Below are 27,793 nucleotides of genomic sequence, written 5' to 3' on the forward strand. Positions count from 1 at the left end.
AAGGTAGCAACCTACAGGTAATAAAACATTCAATTGCCACATAAACTGTGCCAATAGATTAAACTATTATTTATAAATAAGTAAATATTTACTTGTCAAATCATTAATTGAAGGAAAAAGGAGATTAAGCTAAAAATATAACAACCATTGCCCCCTGCATGCAGTGACTCTTCCTGAATGGTAATATTATTTTGTGCACAGTGCATAGTTATTATCTGGAAGGCCCCTCAGACATTGAACAGATTGAGCAAACAAATGCATTTAACAATGCATTTTGTTCACTGAGCAAAGCAACCTACCTTTACTGCATCTGCCTTCTTGTTGAGCAAACTCTTGGCTGCTACAGAAGGAAAGAAATAGACAAAACGTCAGCAGGAGAGTTCACAAACAGAAGCCTGAGGCTACACTAACATGCAGCAAGCATGTCAGTCAACAGTGCTTTACTCCAGGTGCAAAATCCAACTGCAAGATCCATAATGCAATGCTCAAATAACATCTTCATTTATGCAAGTCGGCCTTCCTACTACAGTACATACTAATTCACATGAAGGGCTGAAGGATGGGTGTGTATTTAGGATGTGATGATAGGGGTAATAAACCCATCTCCAACAGACCCACACAGCATTTTAAGTATACATTTGTGCTCATACACATGCACTTAACCACTAGCACCCACACATACAATCCCACAACTATTCTCTGTTTGATTTACCAAGGCATAAAGAAACCCCAAACACCAGATTGCATTAAAAAAAACATGCTGTAACCTTTGTCAAAATGTCATTCTTATCTCATATTGGAACGTTTGCAAGCGTGAGCTCCAATTTATTCTTTTGAATACCAAACACTTTACCTCATGCATGAGTGATTTGATAGTAAAAGAGTAAGTAAGGCCTTAACACCAACACTATTTAGTTTTGCCCACACCCACATATTTCCCTGTCATTCTAAGAAATCTTACCTCAAATGGAAACCACAATCCAAACAAAATAAGGAAAACAAATTGAAAAAAGGAAAAAGAATGATGAATAAAACACACAAATGCACTAAAGAAAGCAGGCTATTGAGAGCCAGAGAAAATAGACATAGGTCAAAAGAAATGCATGCAAAACGGTATGATGGAGCGCAACATCGGGATAAAGTGAAATAGCAACAGTTGGAGAGATAAAGAGAGGTGGCTTTGTTTACCAACAGACAAAATAATAATTGTTCAACAAGAAAAAACAGACTGAAGGCATAAACAAATAGGTTTTAAAGAATCTATTCTATATTATAGTTCAATAATGCCACATCACATATCTTTTACCAAATGTGTAGTGAATCTGACTTTATTTTCTTAAAGACTAGAAGATTGTTTTTGTGATGACGATAACCAAACTAAAACCAAGAGAAAATGCTGAGAAGTATTTCAAGCCTCCTGTTTCTATAACATAAATGTCTTTAGTTTATAGGATATATAACCAGGTATTGAATACCAGGCTCAGAGAGACATACCTGAGAAGTTTCTTGTGACCAGCAAGGTGGTCAATATGGCTCCCTGCAGTCATAGAATATTTGGAAGAAAAAAAGGGGGGAAAATGAATAGACAGAAATAGGGAGATTGATTACAAGCTCACAGCAAGAAAGAGGAGCACAGCAAAAGGTCAACTTGAAGGTTTTAGAGAAGAAGCCATATTATAGTCAAGTTACTCTGTAAAGTCTTGAGTATGGAAGACAGAGAGAGAGAGGGGGAGAGAGACATGTCTGGATGTATTCTATATAAATAGAAACATGAAGGATTGCCAGAACACTCACCTTGAGTTTCCTCCTGGCGTTGAATTTCTTCAGGCACTCCACAGTCTCCTGCCTGTGCATCATGGAAGCTACGGTGGACCGTTGCTACAGGAAGAAGATGAGAGGATTTGAGGATTAAGGGAGAATGGAAACAATAGATGGCAGGATTGTAGGTATTTGCATGTGTGGGCAATGGGAATTTGCTTGTTTGTACAAGTTGGATCATTGATGCTACTGAGGCATCTGACTGTGAAGGAGCTTATTTGTGTGTTCTGCATATTTGTAATTTGTGTGTGTGCCACATACGCAGATCCAGGGATGTTTGAGGGCCTCTGCGGCAGTGATGCGTTTACTGGGGTTGATGGTTAGCATCTTGTTGATCAGATCTTTGGCGTCAGGAGTGACAGTGTCCCACTCTGGGGATGGGAACTAGTCAAAAAGAAGAAAGTGTAAAACAATGACGTAAAAATTAATAAGGACAAAATATAGCATCATAACTCGTGTATTCAATTTTTATTTGAACATCCTTTAGTTGAATTAATGTCCAACAGCTGAGGAAATCAGTAGGTATACAAATAATGTAATCATTCAAATGAATTATTAAAACCAATACAATGTTAGTTTTCATTTGTAATGTATATGTATGTGCACTTACATCATAAGCTCCAGCCTTGATTTGCTGGTAAAGGCGGTGCTGGTCCTCATCCCAGAAGGGAGGGTAGCCCACCAGCAGAATGTATAATATCACACCTGAAAGGAAATTACATGGTAAGAAAATACCAACATACTGCAGTACTGTACACAGAACAAAAGCATAGTATTCCCTTATATTTAAAACTTCACACAACATAAAGCTGCAGTGTTGTTGCAGACTTTAGTACGGTGGCCCTGAAGTGCAAGATACTACAGCATTTCAGAAAACGCCACAGCATTTCACATTGGACGGAAAGGGTATTCCTTTAGTGATGTTTGTGATTGGACAGAGCCAGCCAGAGAAGCACTGCTGTGATTGGTTGTTTTTGCTGCCAGTCAAGAAATGACGCTTCGTGATTGGTCAACACCCGACAGCGAAATATGTCCCAACACATCAGCCGTTAGCACACACTCAGAGCTTACAGCTCCTCATATCTGTTCAGAAACTGGAAAAAAGTTAAACATGTACAAACCACAGACTGTCTGTGTCATGGCGAATACAGTCGCTGCTTTATTTATGTTTGTTGTGAGTGTGGACGGAGCAGCTACAGGTTAGTTTAGCCTGATGGATCCGATTTCATTCAGAAAACACGCATTTTAAAAGCTTTTCGCCTGCCGCCTTATCTGCAGACTTGTCAAAGCGTTAATTCATGGTTTTTACTAACCGTTATCAGTATGTAGTTACTTCGGCATCAATTTGAAACGTGTATTACAATTAAATCACGGTCAAATATGTTCATTTTGTTGTAGTTGGTATCTCCCATAGGATTTACATGGAGATACGCCCCGCCCCCTCTCCAGCGCCTCTTGTTTGAATGACAGGAGCAAACACAGCTGACAGCCGCGGTGAAACTCGAGCGATTAGAGCGATGCGAATATTGGGTGGTCTACCATAGTATTTACATGGAGATAAGCCCCTTAAAAACCATGAATTAATAAAGCATTAATTCTGTGTTTACTCCTGTCATTCAAACAAGACGCTGGAGAGGGGGCGGGCCGTATCTCCATGTAAATCCTATCGGAATCGGATCGATCAGGCTAAACGAACCTGTAGCTGCTCCGTCCACACTCACAACAACGTCATACAGACATAAATAAAGCAGCGACTGTATTCACCATGACAATTCTATCTCCCTAAGGAATACCCTTTCCGTCCAATGTGAAATGCTGTGGTGTTTTCTGAAATGCTGTGGTGTTTTCTGAAATGCTGTGGTGTTTTCTGAAATGCTGTGGTGTTTTGTGAAATGCTGTGGTGTTTTCTGAAATGCTGTGGTGTTTTGTGAAATGCTGTGGTGTTTTCTGAAATGCTGTGGTGTTTTCTGAAATGCTGTGGTGTTTTCTGAAATGCTGTGGTGTTTTGTGAAATGCTGTGGCGTTTTGTGAAATGCTGCGGCGTTTTATGAAATGCTGTTGTGTTTTGTGAAATGCTGTTGTGTTTTGTGAAATGCTGTGGTGTCTTGCACTTCAGGGCCACCGTACTTTAGCTTCAGCATCAACTTCATTCAAACAGCTGCACTGACAGAATTTGAGTGATATTTACCACAAGCCCACATGTCCACTGGCTTCCCATATGGGTCTTTCCTCAGTACCTCCGGAGACAAGTAGCCCGGAGTGCCGGCAAAACCTGGAGAAGTGATATGGAGGGGGGAGGAGATGTGGAGTGGTAGGCAGGAGTGGGCAATTCAATGACTGGGCTGTTTCGCAACTAAATGAGTGATTGATTGATTGATCAACTGGTTGTTTGCTTGATTGACCAACTGATCCAGGTTGAGAAATGGATGGATGAATACTCACCAAACCATGCCTGCTGGTCCCCCTGCACCTCGATAGCCAGCCCAAAGTCAGCCAACTTGACCGCCGCCCCCTTCAGCTTACTGGCCAATAGAAGGTTCTCAGGCTGGGGGGGGCGGAGTCAAACAGGTTAGAGGTGAGAGGTCACACGCTCTGGGAACAAGCTGCCCACAGACACAGATCTAAAATCAGATTAGCTAAACCGAATCCTAATACGAACTATTAGGGGTCAATGATGCTAAACTGCTCTTAAATCAGTGTCTGAGGCAACTCCCGTTCTGCCACACAAATGACAGAGAAACAGAAATGTGCACGGGACCAAATCTCTATGTGACAAAGGACATTTTCCACCCTGGAGCTGTGGACTTGTTCCCAAAATCTCATGGATTCTGAGAGAGTGAATTTGTAGCAGACATGATGTGTTCGTCCACAAAAACATCAATCCACTGTTAAAATCCATGAGTGGGAACAAAGTGCACACTGCAGGGAGAAGGATACAGGAGGGAGGTGTGGTGTAACAGGAGACGTGGGTGTAAAATCAAGGGACTCAGTCACATATGGGTAACGAAAAACACACTGCACACTAGCATTATTTCGCACAATTATAAATATATGCACTCAAACGCTTAAACACACTCTCTAACACACAGACACACACACAAGGGCCCAGGTGCAGAAAGGTATTTGCTGACCTAAGGCCAGTTAGATAGGGTTCTCTAATGAATAATACATTTTCTAACATTTAGAGACTCTATAGACAGCCTTTGAGGACTCAGTTTATGCCAGAAATATTCCTCAACAGAACACTTACTGACAACTGGACAACATCAACATAATCATTTACATAATTATGAAGAAATCCTCCTGATTATAAAGCACTTGAAAACTTAACATCACCCCAGAAAAGGACAGCTCCTCTTATAAAGTCTGATTTACTCAATGTTTCTTGCGGTATACCTACATATGCACATTTGAAAATATTCGTGAGCTCTCTCTTCCCTTTTCCTTTGACATAAAAAACACTCTTGGGAGGTTAAGAGAATAAAAACTATCATTAGAATATTCATGACCTTAACAAATCTTTCAAATCTCAACATTATTTTATCATAATTATGCAAATGTGGATCATTCCGGAGGTACTGGATTGTGATTGCTCCTATTGCTGTCACCATAGCAATGCACGCAGGGTACTACGACATCACATACACAAACATAAAGATGCTAGCATGCGCTGTGCAACATCAGGGGTAGTATCAGATGAGGATACTTGTTCTTGACGTTGACAAGACAGGTATTAAGACCAGAACATATACTCAATAAGACTCTACAATATGAGCCTTAAGCCTTTGCAGTTTGGTATGTCTTAATCTTATTCTACATACCAGAATTGCAGACTATTTTAAAGCTGAGGTCAAGGTCAAATCATCTTTATTAATTATTTAAAACGTGTGCTTCTTTACAGGAAATATGTAACACTTTGGCAAATAATGATGCTAATATGTTTTCCTACACATGAACATAAATATTGATTTTAATTCATTCAACTAACAGATTGTAAAATTAAGAAAAATTTCTGGACGCTAAGGGTGAGGGGTGGAAAGGGAATCACTGCCTTTTAGAAAGTTGCCATCTGTTGTACACAGTCAGGACTGAACATGGCTGCAGCAGAGGCTGCGGTCATACAAACCTTCAGATCTCTGTGGACGATCCCATTAACATGGCAGTGCTGGACACTCTCGAGGATCTGCTGTATGCAGTGGCTGAGTGCCGGAGGGTAATGAACAAGCACAGGATTGTCATGGAACAAATGGAAGGAGAGACGGAAAAGGAAAGGAAGAAAGGCAGAGAAGAGAAGAGGAGCTGAATTCATTGACAGTATTAGAAGAGGAAACATCACTGGCAATATATCATAGTCCCCCTCATAAGGCTACTTATGTGTGATGTTGTTTTCTTGACAGGTTACAGTAAGTCATTTTTCACAAGATTTGATGCATTACATTACATAGACAAACCTAGTCACACCAAGGAAACACAGATACACACACACTCTTCCTTTCCCTTTCTCTCTCTCTCTGGGGAGGAAGTATTTTAACACAAAGCTGGCAGTGTAAGATAGGTTATGTATGATTAATACCGCAGGCTATATGTCATTAATCACCTTTATAAATAACTAGACAAGGCAGCTGTATCGCACCCCTGAGAAGACCATATGTGAAACACACAAATGTAGCATATACACACCCTCACCACCAGTTATAGAGTTATAGACAGAGATGCATAATGGCTGCTGTGCTCAGCACTGTGTGTGTGTGTGTGTGTGTGTGTGTGTGTGTGTGTGTGTGTGTGTGTGTGTGTGTGTGTGTGTGTGTGTGTGTGTGTGTGTGTGTGTGTGTGTGTGTGTGTGTGTGTGTGTGTGTGTGTGTGTGTGTGTGTGTGTGTGTGTGTGTGTGTGTGTTACCTGGCATCAGCCTCACTGTAGTACTCCCTGGCCACGATGTCCTCGAAAAGCTCTCCTCCTGTAACGCTGTGGAGGAACAGGGAAAACAATACAGCACATGTTTCCGTCTCTGTAACAATAACTGCAACAATCGTTCTTTTTTCTTTAAAGGTTTATACTACACAGTTACCTAAATAGCTTACAACACACACAGCTTTAGGCCCATCCACCACATTCACACATCCACATGCAGGAGGAGGTATATAGGTCAGGAGCCTGTTGCTGAGTTCAAACACGGCCTCATTAGAGCAAAGAATAATGCATTACTGAAATAAAACAAGTTGGCGAAACGTTTAATTGCTGGGCTGTGGAAAATGAAAGGGGTATTGTTAGTTCAAATTAAATATAGTTTACAACCTTGACCTGACAGTTGAGAAAATGACGACTTCTCACTTGACTTATTACCCTAGTCAACATTATTTAACAAGTTTTTGGTCCCAATTACTAGCGTTAAGTCTCTCTCAATACAGCATGATTTTCATTTTGTAAATTATTGTCCCATTTAAAGTAAAATAAACGATAATATGCTTTATGGCAGGATACCTTGTAATTGAGAGACCACACGAGTGTCCAAGGGTGTTTTGCTAGTAATATATTATTCAACAATTGGTTTGTACTTAACATTACTCTCTTGTGTCACTTCTGGTTCCGACAAACTCTACGCTTTGTCAGTAGTCCTTGTAACTGTGTCCTTCTAAAATGCAGTCTTTTTGTGCAACTTGGTTTACTAAATCAATAGTTTGCTACAACCTAGCTAAAAGGACTACACCAAACACTAGGAAAGGATTTAAGAAAAAGATGGTCCAGTCCAATCCATCTTCACTGACATTTCTCTACACAATGTTACAGTGTGTATGTGCACATACACACATATGTGTGTGTGAGAAATAGAGTGTAACTTACAGATCAAACACCAGATAGTGGAAACCCTCTTCTGATATGCTTTCATGGAGTCGTACTGTTGAGGAGATCAAAGAAAAATGGGAAAAGAAAACAGACACAAGAAAAAGCCAGATGAAACCAAAAGCATTCAATACTGCTGCAAAAATACTAGTACCAATTCTTATTATTCACATTATCCTTTGTGTTGCGGTTCGTCAGAGTTGGTTAGTTGTCAGGTGTATCAGAAATATAGTGGTAATATGCAAAGAAGCAGTGTGAAGCATGTAAATCATGAAAATGAGTTTGCAAAGCAAAGTATGTTGTAGCCCTGCTTAATGTGATGATTCATGTTGTAAGGAATACATTCTCAAAAGGTTTTTTAGCACAGTTCCATCGCTACAATCACGGTGATTAGTTAAAGTACTGGAGAACAACTAAGACTTAAACCTGTCCTATAAACAAACTCAAGCCAAACTTGAGGCTACATTTCCTTTTACAAATAGTTTATAGTTGGTCTATGAAACCAAATCCCAGAAACAAACCTGTACTCATACAGTTAGCTGTGCGCCATTTAAATCAGTGAACTATTTAATGATTATTGCATTACAGTTTTAAATCTAAACTGGCATCTGAGGGCTCAACATGGATTAAGAAGGAATATAGGATCAAATCTTTGGCTTTTTTGTAAATCTATTCAAACATTTAATATGAGAAAATACAAATTCTGGATTTGCTTCAGTTGTGACTTGGCAATTGATAAAATGAGGTACTGTTACAATCTCAATATACTATCCTATATCTCTTTCATATGATCTGTTTTTTCGCATTAATATACATATTCATTTTTCCATATTGACGGATATTAACATTGACCCAACAATATACTGTATTGTATCTTTTGCTCAGTCAAAGTCAACAATGCCCATACATCATATATTGTCTTTTTTCTACTTTTTTAAGATTTCAAAGGTTCAATCATAGGTGTCCTCAAACTTTGTAAAAGCATAAGTTATCGTGAAAAACCGACTTGAATCGCAGATGTGGCTGATTTAAGAAATTGGAAAAAATGATAGTGAGGAACAGAAAGAACATGACTGGATGAGTGTGAAAATAACAAAGAATGAGAGACAGGTTCTGTCGAGGTAAAATGAGGAGGAAAGAGTGTAAAGGGTCACTGGTGTATGGTTTTCTGATGATTCAGCTGAGAGCACACAGATAGATCATCATTAAAAATGTGTGTGTACGGACTCACACACACATACGCAGATAAACTTGTCTCTCTCATAACTGTGTCTAAAAGATGAATAGCCATAGCAGGATTCACCAGAGACCAGAACAAAATATGTGTTTTCGTTAGTATCAGTGTGTGGACTGTGCATATTTTAAGATCGAGGACTCGCAGCTCACCGATGTTGGTGTGCTTTAGTAAACGACAAATCCTCGCCTCTCTCTCCAGCTTTTGATGATCTAAAAGAAAACAGAGGAGACACAAACACAGAGAGAAACAGAGACAAGTTATTTTGAATACTCTTTACTGTTCCCTGCTATGATTGGCTTTGAGAATCATCGAACATGAAGTTGGCTGCATGTTAGTTTTGACTCAGTGGAGGACAGCGCAGTGTTGTCAGTGTGTGTTTGTGTACGTGATATTCACACCTCAGCATGTACTGTACGTGTTGGTTGGCCGTGTGACAGCCCTGTTCTTTTTTAGAACTGAAATGCTTGATAAAAATAATGTGACCTGAGTGCTTGATTCTGTTCGACAAACAGGCATATTACAGTCGACAACAAACAGAGTGAGCAGCCACAGTGCATTCATTTTGACCCAGTGTCAGGCTTAATATGAGCTCCAGCTTGCAGGTTCCTTTTGCTGATCAAAATAAACATGCAATGATACAAACATTTATTAAATAAACATTGTCTGAGGCCAAACTCAAATCTAAATGTAATGATCATTCGGATACTTTTTCTTGCTCTTAACATTTATTTGTTCACTTACAAACACAACAAACTTTTACTGATATGTGATGGGTCCAGGCTCAAGGGTGTATGGCACTCTCAACTCTTTCCAGGACATGTCGGGGCCCTGCCTGCCAGTAGCTTTGCCGATATCTGTGTTGATAGGTAATAGATTAAGAGCGGTGAATCATAGAAACAGGAAGCGCTCAAACATTTGTGTGAGTGTATCTAATTTAGCAGTGATTCCATGTCAGCCACAGCTTGTTACAAAAAACATGACTGATAGTGTGTTTAACAAACTTAAACTAGCTTTATTAAATGTCAGGTCTTTGGCAGGAAAAACATTTTTAATCAATGATTTTATCACTGAGCACAATCTCGATTTTATGTTTTTAACAGAAACTTGGATTGAACAAAATAACAGTGCAGCTGTTCTTATCGAATCAACACCTCCCAACTTTAGTTTTATGAGTCAGGAAATAATGATTAAGAAAGGGGGTGGAGTTGCTATTCTGTTCAATGATTCCCTTCAATGCAGGAAGACATCTTATGGGAACTTTGATTCTTTTGAATATGTGGCCCTTCGGCTGATTTGCTCCTCACGAGCTCTGTTCCTAAATATCTATAGACCACCCAAATACTGTGCAAGCTTTTTTGATGACTTTACTGAACTGCTGTCTATAGTGTGTATTGACTTTGACCGTCTAGTCATTGTTGGTGATTTTAACATCCATGTTGACAACCCCCAGGACAGAGGGGCTAAAGAACTGTTTTGTGTTCTTGATAGCTATGGACTGACTCCGCATGTGACGGAGCCCACGCACAATAAGGGGCACACTCTGGACTTAATTATCTCAAAGGGTCTGAATATCTCTAAGGTTGTGGTGACTGATGTTGCACTCTCTGACCATTCCTGTGTTTTCTTTGAGAGCTCTATTTCTGTTCACAAAAATGTTCAAAAAGAGGTAACCACAAAGCGATATTTAACTGAAAATACTAGGGAAATGTTTACTCAGAATTTTTCTTCCACACTAGCCCCTGCCAACATCTCAGTAAATGAGCTAGTAGATCATTTTAATTCAAAAATTAAAAATGTTATAGATGCCATTGCTCCAACTAAGGTAAAGGAAGTGTCTGGCAAGAAAATATCTCCATGGAGAAAGGCCATGAGCGTGAAAACAGAAAAAAGACAATGTCGAAAAGCTGAACGCAGGTGGCGTAAAACAAATCTCCAGGTTCACTTTGAAATCTATAAAGAGAGACTTGGCCTTTATAATTTGGAATTGAAAAACGCACGACAATCGTTCTTCTCTGACATCATTACCAAAAACAAAAACAACGCACGTGCCTTGTTTGCTACCGTCGACAGACTAACTAACCCCCCAGTGTCAGTAGCCTCTGAATTTCTATCCACCAGGGCGTGCAATGATTTTGCCTCCTTTTTCACTGATAAAATTCAGAAAATCAGACAAGCAGTCAGTGCCTCTGCATCAGGAACAGCAAATGTGTTGTCCCTATCTCCACTTAACATCAATTCAGACATCATGACACAATTCCATCAGATTAATGATAAAAACCTAGAGGACATTATTCAACTTCTGAAATCCTCCTCTTGCTGCCTTGATATTATTCCAACAGGATTTTCAAAGATGTTTTGCCTTGCATGGCCTCAGATCTACTTCATATAGTAAACAAATCTCTTCACTCAGGTATTTTTCCACAGGCCCTGAAAACTGCAGTCATTAAACCGCTCTTAAAAAAGAATAATCTAGATGCTTCAGTAATGAACAATTACAGGCCCATATCAAACCTGCCATTTCTAGGTAAAATCATTGAAAAAGTTGTTTTTCAACAGTTGAGTAATTTCTTGCATTTAAATAACTGTTTTGATGTGTTCCAGTCAGGCTTTCGTCCAAACCACAGCACTGAGACTGCTCTTGTAAAGGTCTTTAATGACATCCACTTAAACACAGACAGTGGCAGAACTTCAGTGTTAGTATTATTAGATCTCAGTGCTGCGTTTGACACTGTTGACCACAGCATATTACTAGACCGACTGGAAAACTGGGTGGGACTTTCGGAAACAGTTCTGAATTGGTTTGAATCCTACTTAAAGGACAGAAACAACTTTGTTTCTATAGGTAAATACACATCTGAGTTGACAAATATGACATGTGGGGTTCCTCAAGGCTCCATCTTGGGGCCTCTTCTCTTTAACATCTACATGCTACCACTGGCTCAGATAATGAAAAACAACAGAATAAGTTACCATAGCTATGCAGATGACACACAAATTTACGTAACAATTTCACCAGGAGACTATGCTCCAATTCAAACACTGAGTAAGTGCATTGAACAAATCAATGACTGGATGTGTCAGAACTTTCTCCAATTAAACAAAGATAAAACTGAGGTAATGGTTTTTGGAGCCAAGTCAGAACGTATAAAAGTTAGCGCTGAGCTTCAGTCTGCAATGTTCAAAACAACAGATAAAGCCAGAAATCTAGGTGTAGTCATGGACTCTGACCTGAGTTTCAACAGTCACATTAAAACTGTTACTAAATCAGCCTACTATCACCTAAAGAATATATCTAGGATTAAAAGACTAATGTCACAGCAGGATTTGGAAAAACTTGTCCATGCTTTTATCTTCAGTAGACTCGACTACTGCAATGGTGTCTTCACAGGTCTCACTAAAAAATCTATTAGGAAGCTGCAGCTGATTCAGAACGCCGCTGCTCGAGTCCTCACTAACACTAAGAAAGTGGATCACATCACTCCTGTTCTGAAGTCTTTACACTGGCTTCCTGTGTGTCAAAGAATAGATTTCAAAATACTGCTGCTGGTTTATAAAGCACTGAATGGTTTAGGCCCAAAATACATTTCTGACCTCCTGCTAAATTATGAACCATCCAGATATCTCAGGTCTTCAGGGACTGGTCAGCTTTCTGTCCCGAGAGTCAGAACTAAACATGGTAAAGCAGCGTTCAGTTATTATGCTCCAGATATCTGGAACAAACTCCCAGAAACCTGCAGGTCCGCTGCAACTCTGACTACTTTTAAATCCAGGCTGAAGACTTTTCTTTTTGTCGCTGCTTTTAATTGAACTATTCATATCTTAGACTGCACTGTAACTTTTATCCATGTACTTTTTTCTTTTAATGTTTATTTTATTAGCTTTTCTTTTTAATGACTGATTTTAAATGCCATTTTCTTAATCTCTTTCATTTTTTGTAAAGCACTTTGAATTGCCTTGTGTTGAAAAGTGCTATATAAATAAACTTGCCTTGCCTTGCCTTGCCTTACAGCAGACTTGGTTTACTGGAGTGACAGTTGTTAACATTAACATTTTAAATGGGTTTCAGTTTACTTCCTGTCGCACTGAATGTGAAGGTCAGTAGTACAGGCAGGAAGTAGTCATTGACTCAAGCTGTTGCCTGGCATGTCATTCCAACCCAGTCTCATGGCATTTCGTGTTCACCAACACGATTTTTAATCTATTGATTCGTGTTCACCAACACGATTTTCCCCTTTTTTTCATGTTGCACAGCACGATTTTAAAAGCAATGTATTTCTACTGGTAATGACGCTCATGGAAGCACGGCATTCGTTTGTGTCGGCTGCCCTTAAAAGGCAATGTGAGCGTCCATTCTCATTGGATAACGGAGAATTGTACACCCGGAAGTAAGTATTCCCCTTACTGTCGATTGATTTTACAGTGATATCTGCACTACTCATCGACTAAAAAACACCAGATTATCCTTGTTAATTACACAACATTGATTGGTTTAAATTGTGTGCAATGCTTTTGTATTTTTCCCCTTCGATTCGGAGAAACAAATATTTTTTCGGAGTAAAGGATGGCAGAAGACACTACACTACCCAGAATCCCCAGCTATCGTTTGGACTACACTATGTGCTCTGTTTGACAAACCCAGTGATAGTCCTCAAGCTCTGTGATTCGGCTGACTTTCATATTTGATCCAATTGGTAGATAGGCTGTATTTACAGCATAAAGGTGCACAGCTGATATAAAGGGACACCTAGTGGTTAAAGCATGTTATTGAATTTCATTATTTATATTATTAGATATTAATAGGATCCCTATAAAGTATATTAATTACTCGTTATTCTCTACTAATAGTTAATTAAAGACTGTATATAATGACTATTTTGCACATCCCTTTCAAGATTTCAAGATTTTCTAAGGTTTATTGACATATCATATAGGCCTACACAACTATGGTGTAGTTATGCATTGAATGAAAAACTTGGGTCGCAGGTTCCTCAATAGTGCATTACAAGACATCTATCAATATGTGTGCATACCTCCAGCAATGTTAACTATGTTGAAGCACTTATTTTAACTGATATTATACATAATGTATTATACTTGTATAAGATGTATGTAGATATTTCATCTCCGGCCTTGTCAGGTATTGAACAATCAATAAATAAAGAACACAGAATTGTTAAATATAAAACACAGAATTTGTGTGATTATACTAAATGATTTACAAATAAACACCACTGCATATTTACAACGGTTACACATGCTGATGTAATGCAAATGTTCCAACTTGGGATCAATAAAGTATATCTTATCTTAAGCTGATCGATGGCTACTGCCATATTTGCAAAATTTGCCTCTGAACCTTGACAAGTGCATGTTTCAGGCTTATCAATTAATGTAATCTCACGCCTAGACTACTGCAACTCCCTCCTGGCTGGTCTACCTGCATGTGCCATCCGACCTCTGCAGCTCATCCAGAATGCAGCGGCTCGTCTGGTATTCAACCTTCCTAAATTCTCCCACACCACTCCGCTCCTCCGCTCCCTTCACTGGCTTCCGGTAACTGCTAGAATCCACTTCAAGACACTGGTACTTGCTTACCATGCTGCGAATGGATCTGGCCCTTCCTACATCCAGGACATGGTTAAACCGTACACCCCAGCGCGTGCACTACGCTCTGCATCAGCCAAACGACTCGTTGCGCCCTCGCTGCGAGGGGGACCCAAGTTCCCATCGGCGAAAACACGTGGGTTTGCTGTCCTGGCTCCAAGATGGTGGAATGAGCTCCCCATTGACATCAGGACGGCAGATAGCTTGCACATCTTCCGGCGCAAACTGAAAACTCATCTCTTTCGACTCCACTTCGAGCGTTAGAACTATTAACGAAGCACTTTTATACTAATAAAGAACTGGCTTACCTAAAGCCAGTTGAGTAGCACTTGAAATGTTTGGCTCTATGAAACCTGATGTACTTATATGATTCTGTTTTCTTCAAGGTTGTGTCTTCCTGGTCGAATGTACTTATTGTAAGTCGCTTTGGATAAAAGCGTCAGCTAAATGCAATGTAATGTAATGTAATGTAATGTAATGTTATCAATTAACAACAGGGGTCACAAACATAAGACCAGCTGTTAAATAAAGCTCTTTTGACCTTAGCTGGCATGTGTGACCCGTTCAAATCCAGTTTTGGACAGTCTGCCTTGGTTCCATCTCATTTCAAGTGCTGTTCGAGGCTCGGCGTAACCCTCGGAGCACACTCTCCAATCACAGAGCTTGAGGACTATCACTGGGTTTGTCAAACAGAGCACATGGTGTAGTCCAAACGATAGCTGGGGATTCTGGGTAGTGTAGTGTCTTCTGCTATCCTTTACTCCGAACAAATATTTGTTTCTCCGAATCGAAGGGGAAAAATACAAAAGCATTGCACACAATTTAAACCAATCAATGTTGTGTAATTAACAAGGATAATCTGGTGTTTTTAGTCGATGAGTAGTGCAGATATCACTGTAAAATCAATCGACAGCAAGGGGAATACTTATTTCCGGGTTTTACAATTCTCCGTTATCCAATGAGAATGGTTGCTCACATTGCCTTTAAGGGCCTTTTTACATTGCTTTTAAAATCGTGCTGTGCAACACGAAAAAAAAAAAAGGGGGAAATCGTGTTGGTGAACACGAATCAATAGATTAAAAATCGTGTTGGTGAACACGAAATGCCATGAGACTGGGTTGGTCATTCCGTTGGAACGTTCTATATTGAGAGGGTCGCCTGATATGGTTGCATATCAATGGGTTGCTAAATTACATTATTACATGGTTTAGTTGAATACTCGATTCTGATTGGTCAATTTAGAACACCTGACACGTTGTTAATCCAGAACAGACAAACCGCTGTCAAGGATTTATTGACCGTTGTTAAGGACGCTCACTTCTGCAGAAAGAAGTCCAGTCGATTTAACTGTATACAGTTGGGACAATAAAACAGCGGAGAAGTAACGGGGCAGAAACCCATACTTTTTACGCAACGGTCCAGACATAGACATCAAACGGCAAAACATATAGTTGCCAGTTACTTTGGCATTAGGGCAGGGATATCTAGATACTTTACAAGGTTTGACATAATGAATTGTGCTACTTTTAAAGCAGCAACGATGTTTTCAAATCGGTCCGCAAAAACGCTATCGAAGCAGCTCCTGCCGTTGCTACATATTTCAAACAGTAACAACGGACATTTTTTCTTAGCGGATGCATGTCATTTTAAATCAATAATAGCCTACTATTTTTTTAAATCAATAAAAACATTTTCTAAATCTACAAAAGCATTTCAATTAATATTGGGAGTCATATCGTTACTTTGTTGAGAATGTGGCCTTGTAATAAGCGGGATAATGTGCAGTGAGGCGGTCATTATTGGGAAAAGAACACCCGACGCGAAGCGGAGGGATCTTGATCAGCATTACAGCAGGATGATGTATCCATTACATTATAAGGAAGCTTGATTGGTAAAGTATAGTGGATTAGCCAAAAAACAGATCATGGGAAGTGCAATAACTGATTAGTGGCTGAGGCAGCCTACAACTAGTTATTAACACTAATATAGGGTGACCAGATGTCCCCGTTTTCCGGGGACAGTCCCCGTTTGTATTGGCCTGTCCCCGGTTGAAACTGTCCCCGGAAATGTCCCCGTTTTTTAATATACGTTAAAAACACATAGGAAGGTGAAATAAAACGTTTCATGTCAGGAAACACTGGGTAAACAGACTATGGTCAAGCCAGCCCTCACTTCGGAAAACAAGTGAAATGGTCAAGCCAGCCCGCACGCGCGAATATCCTATGCATTACGTTAGGCCTGTAAAAACTGCCTTCAAAATAAAAGCGTTTACTCGGTCAATAACAAATATACCTAAAAAACACAAACATATTCATATATACTGGAGCTTAAATTAAGAAATATGTACTATATAATGTGATTAATAATAATTTAAAACAAACTACGTATAACTACCACATTATAACTGAGTGAATGTACAGTTATGAAGACATATCGGACATTTCCACTGGGTGACTAATTTCAATTGATGTTGACATAATCTCACAACACTCCTAAAATAACATTATTTTCTGAAGCACAATTTAAAATGTTTTGTTAAACTCTCAAATTAGATCTATTGTCCATCTATATTTTGATTATTATTTAATGGAACTGTCCATAATCAAAGAGTCATTCGAAGTCAATACAATACTTATTTCACTTCAGGGTGATAGCAGGAGACCCCATCTAGTCAATCAGAGAAAATCAGGAAATCTGATGTAGAGTTTCAAAATAAAATACTTTTGAAATCTCATATATGGGCTATCGTCTTTCTGTTTTTATACAAGAATAAATAAAAAAACTGTCAAATTATCAAAGACTTATTTCATTCCAGGGTGATAGCAGGATACCCCATCTAATCACTGAGAGAATCTGGACAATCTGATGTACAGTTTCAAAATAGAAGACCTTGGAAGTCTCATATATGAGCTATCGTCCTTCTGTTTGTATCCAACAGTTAAAATGTTCAAATTAAATTGAACCAGAATTGTCCCCCTTTTTTCTTTAACAGTGAAGAAAATTGGATATGTTAATGATGTTTTGACCGCAAAACTCAAAATGTTCCCGGTTTTAATTTTGAAAATCTGGTCAGCTTACACTAATAAGGTATCTTCTTCTTCAAGCGAAGTAGGCTACAGTACTGACATATCACATTTTTATCAAATTATGTTTGGAGTTGTCTATCCACCTGGTCCAAGTCTAATATGTACTCTTAATTAGCTCTGATTTTGGTTTCTATAAACATATAACTGCATTTTTGACAAACAACGACATAGGAGCAGGGAGAGTGCACCAAAACGGAAAAAAAAATGGCCGGCAAGACAACCAAAACAATTAGCTGGAACTCCTGTGAACGTTACATATGTCTATTTCAACCTAAACACACAGTATGCTTTATTTTTGTCTATATTGCATGCATTCTAATCAACAGCAAAACTGTCTACAATGAGAGACAGAAAGGAAAACAGGTGTAAGGTTTAATGTACTCCTGAGCCCTCTGACTCAGACTGATTGTATCTGACTATGACAAACAACAAGTGACAAATCTTCCTGTCATAAGACACCAGAGACCAGTGGCTCTAAACCGGAAGAACTGAGTAAGAGCAGCAGTCGTTATAATGAGTGTTGCAGCACGGCGTTAAGGCGACCCATTTCAGCTTTGCCTTGGGACACGAAGTGCACGAGCATGAGAGGGAGAGAGAAAGTGAAGGAGAGAAAGAAGAGCAGCGGGTTCAACTTTTTTTCTACAGTCAAAATAGGACACCTATTTTTCACTCTCATCCATGTCTCCTGCCTCTGCTCTTCTTGATGCTATGGAAACTGTGGACTCAGTGCAGCTAAGGAAAAGACCAATAAAGAGCTAGAGGCAGCGTGTTCCCTTTATAGATACAGGTTTCTCTTCGGTTGTGTAGGTGTACTGAATCTACAGTATAGTAAGTGACAGGCAGACACATAGGCACACCTAAGGCCGCAGTATACTTTAGACCAAATGGAACTTGACGCGCTGTCCACTGCCTGCTAAATAAATGACAGTACAGTACAGTATGTTCACTGTGACTGAAAGACTGTTCATCAACAACAGGCGCAGTGAAAGACATGAAGCAAGTTAAGAAAAACAACAACAGTGAAATGCGAAACAGATACAGCATGAGCCGTGGCAGCACTACATTCCGAGCTAAAATACAGGAGCAATACGTTGATTTAAAACCTATTCTCGGTATAGTTAGTAAAAAAGTACATAAAATGTGATGGTTCGTTCCCTCCCTAAACCATGGGCAAGGATGTAGATGTGTGCCAATCAGTTTCATGATCTAATTAAACAAATCAAATAAATATTAAAGCCCAATATAACAAATCAAAAGGGGGCTTTACAAGTGTATGCCAAACTAAAGGCTTTTCATTTCATTTCATTTCAAACCTTTATTTAACCAGATTGGCTTTAAATTATAAACCATCAACTTAAGTTGGAGAGGTGACAAAGGTGTAAATTAACAGCAGATAAACTGGAAATGTGTCCCCCCTAGGACAAAGTTTATATAGCACAATTAACCATATGTTAGTAAAAAGCACCTTCAGGGTTGAACTAGACAGTGTGAAAAGAGACCTGCACATGCTGCAACAAACAGACTCCAGTGCTGCTTTTCTGTGTGGTCGCAAGTCGGCCATATTGCCTGTGAGAACAAGCCAATCGAAATGTGGTTTGAAGTCTATTGCCAGCTTTACAGACGAGCACAGCAGCAGAGAGGCAGACAGGCAGAGCCAGACACAAGGGCATCTCAGCTATTATTTCATTATTAGCAGGCCCCTTCGAGCAAGGTCACTAATCTCTGGATCTCAGCGTCAGTCTTCAATGTTACTGAATGACACATAATCTCTCTGGCTCTCTTTCAGTCGTACACATACAAGTTCATACTATATTTGTATACAAAATGTTTGTATAGATCATAATATACAGTACATAATAAATGCATCGTCTTTTGTAGGTTAACAGCCAGATATATATTTTAAAACATACTTATTGACCTACATAATAGCTCAACTTTCAAATGTATCGTGAGTGACAGCGTTCTACAGCAGACAAATTATTGGAAAGCAAACAGTACTCTGTTGAAGTTCAACTTGGTCCACATTTAGCCCCAAGCCCTTTTCCTACTCACTGTAAAATTATATCTGGCAGCCCACATAAATACTTCATACACATAAAAGAATATATTTATTTTTGAAATGTCTCTATCCTTTTTATTTTATTTTTTTAGAAAAGTGTGAAAAAATATAACAGTCCTCAAGAATGCATTTAAAGCAGGACTTTCCTTCTATTCAGATGTAGTTTTAATCACTGCCATGTTTTTACAACTCTTTTTAATGGGAGAGATGCCAAATGCAAGAATCGCCCATAAAGATTTCAGTAAGTGGTAACTTTGCTCATATAATGCATTTGGACATCATTAGGCATTTTCTGTTAGTAAATCCTTTTCATACCATCTTTCAGTCACTGACACATTTGAAATGTTCATAAATTGTAACAATTTCAGGTAAATAATTTAATGTCAGTTAGACAAACAATGTAATGTCGGACTGATTGATAAATGCTTTTATCTATTAATTTTTAACTAAAAGCTAATTGTTTTTTGCTGTTTTAGGCCTATCTTGTTAACACTTCATGACAAAGTTGTGTCTTTTGAAAACAAAAACACATCAAGCAAACACTGACTGAAAGGTGAATACTAAGGTGGTCAGGTAACATTAGTTCAATATTTGCCTGCTGGAAATCACTGTACAATGTAAATGTCCGTCAAATAACATCCTAACTCTTTCTCCTAATTTTCCACCTCCGATTTTCTTTCACTCTCTTTGCTCTCTCCCTCCTCCACAGGTAGTCCACCTCCCAGCCGGCTGGACATCTGTTGTCTAGCAACTCCTGCACCAATCAGAGCGTCAGGCCTCTCCTCTCCTCTGCAGTGAAACCAGCCTTGCATGCAAATGGCCGACATCGAGAGTTCACACACAACTATCAAACTACAGACAGAAAAAAGCAAAAGAAACTAAGTTGGTAGCATACACACTTTAAACAACATGTTATTTCAACACATGTCCTCAGGAACATTACAATATGTAACCATAACATGCCGAGCGCTCACTGTGAACATGTATTAAAAATACAACTATGCTGTGAGACATAACAATTATATGTTCTAATTCTGTAAGAGACTTACTGTGAACAAAATATGATACTAAAGACTCTAGCTTGAATCAGTAAAATGGCAAAGAAGTTGTCAATACCTAAGTGAATGTTTTGAAAGCAGTGAAAGCATTATTGCCTCATAATTATCCTGGTCCTGTATATATGTGGAGTTTGCAAGTTCTCTCTGTGCAAACTTAAAAAATATATGCAAGTAAATTAGATTGCACCGATATGTATGAATAGAGGTTTGATTGTTAGCATGGCAAAGATTGATGAATGAATGGACTAGAAAATGACCCTTTACACCTTCCCCTAACCATTTTCTGCTGCAGTCGCCTGAAATCTGCCTCGCTCATTGCCTGACGACAATGAGATCTGACTGGCTGACAAAAATGCTTTACAATACTTTATGTACCTGTGTGTGTGTGTGCAGGCTTGAGCACTACTGCCACAGCTACTGGAGAGAGGCTTTTTGCTTACATAGTTATAACTGACAGCAGCATTCTGCATAATGTGAAGCCAGTGTGCAGATAAATGTGAAGCTATCCCAGTCAGCTGTAATCATTCAGGCTTGAGCTGCGTGTCTGAATGTCTTTATGTATGTTACTCTGACCAGCAGTGAATTACTATTCATATATAAAGAAAGACCATGACGGTTGGTGATTAAGAAGTAATCTGGACATTTCTGACGTTTCTTCTGGTGTTGGATTTCGGTTTGTCTTTAGTCAAAATTACTTTTCTTATAGGTTTTTAAATGTAGTTAAATGTTGCTAATAATAGTTTTATAAAGGCCTATTTTGCTTATGGTAATCACAAAACCGTGTCAAAAGCTTCTCTGGTAATGATATATTGCTATAAAATTAAAATAACATATTTTAAAGGACACAATCTGAATGGAAACACAGCTCTCATTTAAGTTGACTTAAATGCGAAGTCAACATAGGGCTGCAGGGACACTGGTGGGCTGTGTCTCTGTCAGCTGACATCCTGCATTTCTGGTGTCATAAACCATATGGTTTCAAACGAATTATTTTGTGGCATCAGCATTGCAAGAATGCAGCCGTCTCTCTTGCCCAGATTAGGATTTCACACCTCATACCATATTAAGAACGTCTATTTTGGATAGTCAACAGCGAGCATGACTAAGTAGAGCCTCTTTTATTTGTCTTTTCCTTCTCTATCTACACTTTTGAGATAACTGCATTCAACTTGAAAACACTTTTCATACTTAAGAATTATCTAAGATTCTGCTGACATTCACAGGAGTTACTCTTTCGAGACAATCCTTTTATTTTACATTTCCTGGGAGGGTTTCTTAGAAATGTTACTGCACAAATAATCAAGTCAATATCTGCCAGAAAAATAACACGTGGATTTATTTGGCAAGTCATTAATAAATGTGCCACATTATTTTGTATCTGTTCTTCTTTTCACCGATAAAAAGTCCCTTTCTGTTCCCCTCGACAGCCACATTCCAACTTTCTCAGAATGTTGCCATTTCCCCTCTGTTCTCAAAATGAACTCAGAAATAATCAAGTCAATATCTGCCAGAAAAATAACACGTGGATTTCTTTGTCAAGTCATTAATAAATGTGCCACATAATTGTGTATCTGTTCTTCTTTTCACTGATAAAAAGTCCCTTTCTGTTCCCCTCCACATTCCAACTTTCTCAGAATGTTGCCATTTCCCCTCTGTTCTCAAAATGAACTCAGACTTTTCCCTCCTTTCACAATCACCTGACTGCCACACCCATGAAATACCCATTCGCACTTCCTGTATGTGCTTTGCCTTACCATCCACACCCACCTGCATCAACCAACCTGCTTCCCATAGTTTCAAATAAAATCAATCTCCACATATAACGGCCCGAATCCCTCTTCCTCTTGATTTGCCTTCAAATCTCTGCTTGTCACTCCAATCCCCATAGTCAAAATTGAATGCATTTTTTACATTGTGATCCACATAAACATGTCTTTGCTTTGACATGAATAGTTTTTCCATCCTGGTTTTTTCTGCCGCAAAACCTTTCTTTCGAATCGTTTGTGCGAAGACTGAATCAAAGATTGCTTCTAGCTAGTGTAGTATTTTCAAATTCGCAACTTTTTTACCAGTTGGTTCGACGTCGCGACTGGTGTGATCCTATCGTTATAAGATCTATATCTTGATTCTATTTTTTTTAAATGCTGATACAGGAACCGGTTTGCTTTACACTTTAGAGTGTTGTATTGAGAAATTGCTGAAAAATTGTCTTTACTCTGTAAATCCTTCCCACCTTACCAAACAATCACCTCTATGTTCCTATCCGTCATTCTTCACTGTCGTTTGTTTCTCAGTTTCTGATTGTTAGCGTTTGTAATCGCACTGCAGCAGAGCATACTGCTTTGTGTGTTTTCTTTGCCATTTGTAGTTTGCAGTCCTGATCAAACTACCAGTTGTAGGGACAGGCAGAGAAGATAGAGTCAGATACAGAAACAGAAAGTAAAACAGGCAAGACACAGAAATAGAGACACAACCAACACCTGACAGAAACAGTCAAATACACCGAAAAGAAGAGACGGACAACAGGTTAGCATTGGTGGCTCTGGAGTGGTATTGTCAGGTGCTTGAATACAAATTCCCTCTCAAACAAGGAAGGAATATATTACATGATCTGGTATTTTATTTCCAGTCTTCATATAGGTATAACAATCACGATGTACTTCGGTTGAATTCATATTCAGAATTTTTGGGGATTGGCTTTGGATGGAGGCCTGAAGGGACAAGCTGTTAGTTTTGCCATCTTGGCAACAATAAAACATTTAGAACTATATAAATGTAATTTCTTTGAGAAAGGGAAGCGGCAAACTATACATATCAGCAAGTAATTATCATAACAATTCTAATCAATAACAATACCAATGTTTTGTTGGTTACAGGTTGTTAAATGTTTTTTCAATATATTTATCTAAGGCTCAATTAATCAGTTTAAATGATCAATGATCGAGTCAATAAGGAAAATGAACCTCCCAAGTCCAAACCCTAATGCACAAACACAAATCGACCCAGCACACAAGGTGCTGGAATTGCTCTGCATCGTTTTAATTAAGAGTTTTAATTAAAAAGATGTAGTAGGTTAAATGTAACATCCTCCGTGGACAGCGGCTAAGTAGTTCTCATCCATATGGTCCGATCCCCCATCGAACCCCAGGGTCTAATGAAACCATCCAGGACGCCGAGACACCGTCACCCTCCACTGGTTCCCAATAGGAGGAAGAATTATTAGACTGATAACTCCCTTGCTCTCTCTTCTGAGGAGAAACAAAAGGTGGCTGGTGTCAGAGATAAAACTACCCCTGGAGTATTGCTGGAAACTCATAATGTATGTTAATGTCGGCCTTTATCTAATCCGTGGTAATGCAGCCGCACGCACATTAGACTAGCATGTAAAAGGCTGGTCAGGACACATCCTGACAAAAAGAGACACACAGTCACATTTATAATCACATGCTGTATATTGACACAAAAACTAAAGATGTGAATGCTTATATTATGCTAGAGGCTTCATAATACCCCTCATGTATGATGCATGTGGTGCTGCATAGGAACATTGTATCATCAAGATATCAAAATATTTACTGTACAAACCTTCGCATTACAAAAGACTCTTCATGCTAATCTGATTTCTATTTAAACGAGTAATAAAAGCAATGGTGTTGTCTGAATAAGAGGACACGTCACTACGTAGCTTTCCGGTTACAACCAGAGTTGGGATAGCAACCAGATAAGGTTTCTCTGTAAGGTTGCCTATGCAACTTTTCATGCAAAATTTGAAACACTATAATACACAAGCCGTAGGTCAAGATCACAGCATTGTTACTAGAGAAACAATTTTTGAAACATTTATCAACAATGCCATTCAACACAAAATGCCTGATCTTTCCAGAAAACAACAGCTTTAACCTAATGATAGCAACATGTGTTGCTGATATGCTGCATTCCATACGTTCTTCTGTTACTGCGGACAGAAATACTAGTATCTCTGATTCTGTGGAAAGAAAAACTTGTGCTGGCAACAACATCTAATGATGAATTAGAATGATGAAACATTGAAAATGTTCGCAATCTTTTGGCAGCATTACCTAAGTGTATCTATCCATCTCCATCTATTCATCCAGTCCAGTTTGAATATAGTTCTGCTTAGAAAATAATAACAATGTCATTCTTATCTGTGGCCTCTGTCTTCCAATTTGTTATAAAATCAATTGGTTTTACAACTGTTTCTTGGTTTGAAGCACTTTGGGAGGGAGACCAGACTAATGCTATAAAGAGCCAGGGAATTTGTGAGGAAGGAAAAAGAGGAGGGTGGACAGAGAGAAGAGAATTGATGGGCGGAAGGGTAAATCAAACAGACATAAAAACAAAGGGTTGAGAAGAACAGAGGCAGAAATAGAGAGAAAGGAGAAGACAGAAGGAGATGCAGCGCTCTGTAATTAAGAACGCCCTCGCATTCTACAGAGTTTGTCGCTGAAGTTAGTCATGTAAGTTCTTTCTGGGCTGAACAATCAATGGTTTTCATATTGAAATCTTGACATTTTAAGAATGCAAGGGCTGCAATTTGGATTATAGCTTACATTATTAACAGTATTGTTGTTTGCTGACGACAGAGTTTGGAAGCCAAAACTGTCACCAGAAATGTACAGATGTAACTAAGGATAAGGAGTTTTTTCAGTTGTCATCATGTCTACTAAGCACACGGAAACTAAGTACAATTGATGAAAACTGATACTGCTGACAAGGTCAATGAGATGTGGCTCAAAGTATTGAGAAGTCTAGCAAATAGACCTGGAATTAGGAATATGCTGCAAATCTTTAATAATATCAGATACAATGTAATAGTGTACTAAATGTGAGCTATTTTTATCCCACATGGCCAAAAGCTCTTAATGCAGATTTAACTCAAATGATAGACTGAAAAATTGCGAAAAGCCTAATTCCCCACATTGTTCATCACAGGTTCATTCCACTAAAATATGGCACACATTAAAACATTTACATATGGATGCTCAAAAAGAACATTGCTACCTAGTCAGGTTCTGTCATCTACGTTTTTAGTCTGATATATTAGACAGGTGAGCATCGACTGAAATACAAAACCTAAGGTCTTTAAAGAAGATGGAATATTTTCAATACTGTGTGTGTACGATAGAGACACCAAGAGTGAGAGAATGACCAACATTTATTTTTAGCACCCAGTGAGTCATGTGATCCCCCCTTCTTCCCACTGATCCCTCCTTCCTTTCCCTCCCTCCTATCTCTGTGTCTCTCCCCCTATCTTTCTAGTCTCCCACAATCCCATCCTCACCCCTCCTCCTTTCCTTCACTTCAGAGTGAGGCGAAACAGAATCACAGTGACACTGGAGGAAGACAGGAATAAAGACCATAAGAGAGGGAAGGGGAAAGACAAATCTTTATATTGCTTAGGAAAAACTAACAGATGAATGATGAGAAAACATGCACACATAAAAAAACCTTCTCTGTATAAATACGGCACTGAGGCAGACTGGCTTATACCTCAGCAACAGCTACAATCGCTGTTACCATGACACCTCCACATAACATAAAAACAACAAGAGCACGCTCCTATTAGCACAAAAACGGTCCACCATGAAGGGGGTTCATGCAGTTACGGATGGGTGGATTGGAACGACATCAAGCCAGGAGGATCAATAATACACTTTCTGCAGAAGTGTTGGGGTTTAACCAAGAATTGAAATGGGAAAATTGAGAAACGGAGAAAACATCATAAACATTGTATTTTCCCTCCTTGTAAAATAAAGCCCTTTAACCCTATTACTTTGACCTATCAGTGTATCACTCCCACAATGCAATGTAATACATACACAGCAAGACAAGCAGGAATACAAAAACAAATCTAAATATTTTCATTGCAATTGATTCAAACAAACCCAATTGTTTGGACAAGCTGAAAGGGTCACATAGTGGGCAATGATATTAGAGCACAGACACTCATAAACAATCATGTGCACAAACACACACTCAGAAACAGATGAGGGATTAAAGACCCACGCACACACACAATCACATGCACACTTACACACACGCGGCACATCACAAGCAAATACAAAGTGACAAAAGATAGCAGAGAGAGTCATAGTGACAGGACACTGACACATTCTGTACATGAAGGGAGAGAACACAAATCCAACTGCTAGGAGGGATACAGAGTGCACACACACACTCGCTAGTTAAATGTTGACTTTTCTATTTCTGTTTTGTTTTTTAGTTCTCTCTGCTTCCTGTCTTTCTCTTCCCCTCTCTCTCTGGACTGCTTCCTCTTGTGCACCGGCTCATCTGCTGATATTAATCAAACACTGCATAATCAGGATTGCAGCCTGCAGGACTTTGACTGGTCAAAACCACACACACACACACACACACACACACACACACACACACACACACACACACACACACACACACACACACACACACACACACACACACACACACACACACACACACACACACACACACACACACACACACACACACACACACACACACCACACACACACACACACACACACACACACACACACACACACACACACACACACACACACACACACACACACACACACACACACACACACACACACACACACACACACACACACACACACACACACACACACACACACACACACACACACACACACACACACACACACACACACACACACACACACACACACACACACACACACACACACACACACACACACACACACACACACACACACACGATCTGCCTGCTTTCCAGCCACCAATCCCTACCCTAAACCCTTTTCAAATCTATATTCAATTTCTGACACATGCACTTGCATAGGCAAATACACACACAGTGGCTGAGTGGGGTAGGGGGGAGGTCATGATCCTGCCAGAGAGAAGGGAATCAGAGTTGCAATTTCTAGAGCTTATCGCGGAAATAGGGTAAGACCATATCTGACACGCCAGCATGCCTGGTATGTAAACCTCTAAACATACAAACACAGAAGCGGAAGAAAACATGAAAGTGAGAGTGTGTGTTTGTGCACACCCGCATATCCTCTTGCATATGAGGTTAGATAA

General features: G+C 39.2%; 1 protein-coding gene across 5 annotated transcripts in view; it reads right to left on the bottom strand.

Annotated features, from left to right (window-relative positions):
• Positions 1-27,793, bottom strand: part of camk2d2 (calcium/calmodulin-dependent protein kinase (CaM kinase) II delta 2) — a 41,549-nt gene that overhangs the window by 8,628 nt on the left and 5,128 nt on the right. For 3 of the 5 annotated variants that reach the window (XM_034211646.1, XM_034211645.1, XM_034211648.1), the window contains exons 3-13: positions 9,044-9,103; positions 7,658-7,712; positions 6,716-6,781; positions 5,945-6,017; positions 4,261-4,363; positions 4,007-4,090; positions 2,429-2,523; positions 2,080-2,202; positions 1,795-1,878; positions 1,495-1,537; positions 300-340 (exon numbers count right to left, since the gene is read on the bottom strand). In XM_034211646.1, the coding sequence (XP_034067537.1) occupies positions 300-340; positions 1,495-1,537; positions 1,795-1,878; positions 2,080-2,202; positions 2,429-2,523; positions 4,007-4,090; positions 4,261-4,363; positions 5,945-6,017; positions 6,716-6,781; positions 7,658-7,712; positions 9,044-9,103 (827 nt within the window). The remainder of the gene's footprint in view (positions 1-299; positions 341-1,494; positions 1,538-1,794; positions 1,879-2,079; positions 2,203-2,428; positions 2,524-4,006; positions 4,091-4,260; positions 4,364-5,944; positions 6,018-6,715; positions 6,782-7,657; positions 7,713-9,043; positions 9,104-27,793) is intronic. The other 2 variants (XM_034211647.1, XM_034211649.1) reach the window with 1 other exon arrangement.

This window comes from Gymnodraco acuticeps, unplaced genomic scaffold (assembly GCF_902827175.1).
Source record: "Gymnodraco acuticeps unplaced genomic scaffold, fGymAcu1.1, whole genome shotgun sequence".
NCBI classification, from domain to species: domain Eukaryota; kingdom Metazoa; phylum Chordata; class Actinopteri; order Perciformes; family Bathydraconidae; genus Gymnodraco; species Gymnodraco acuticeps.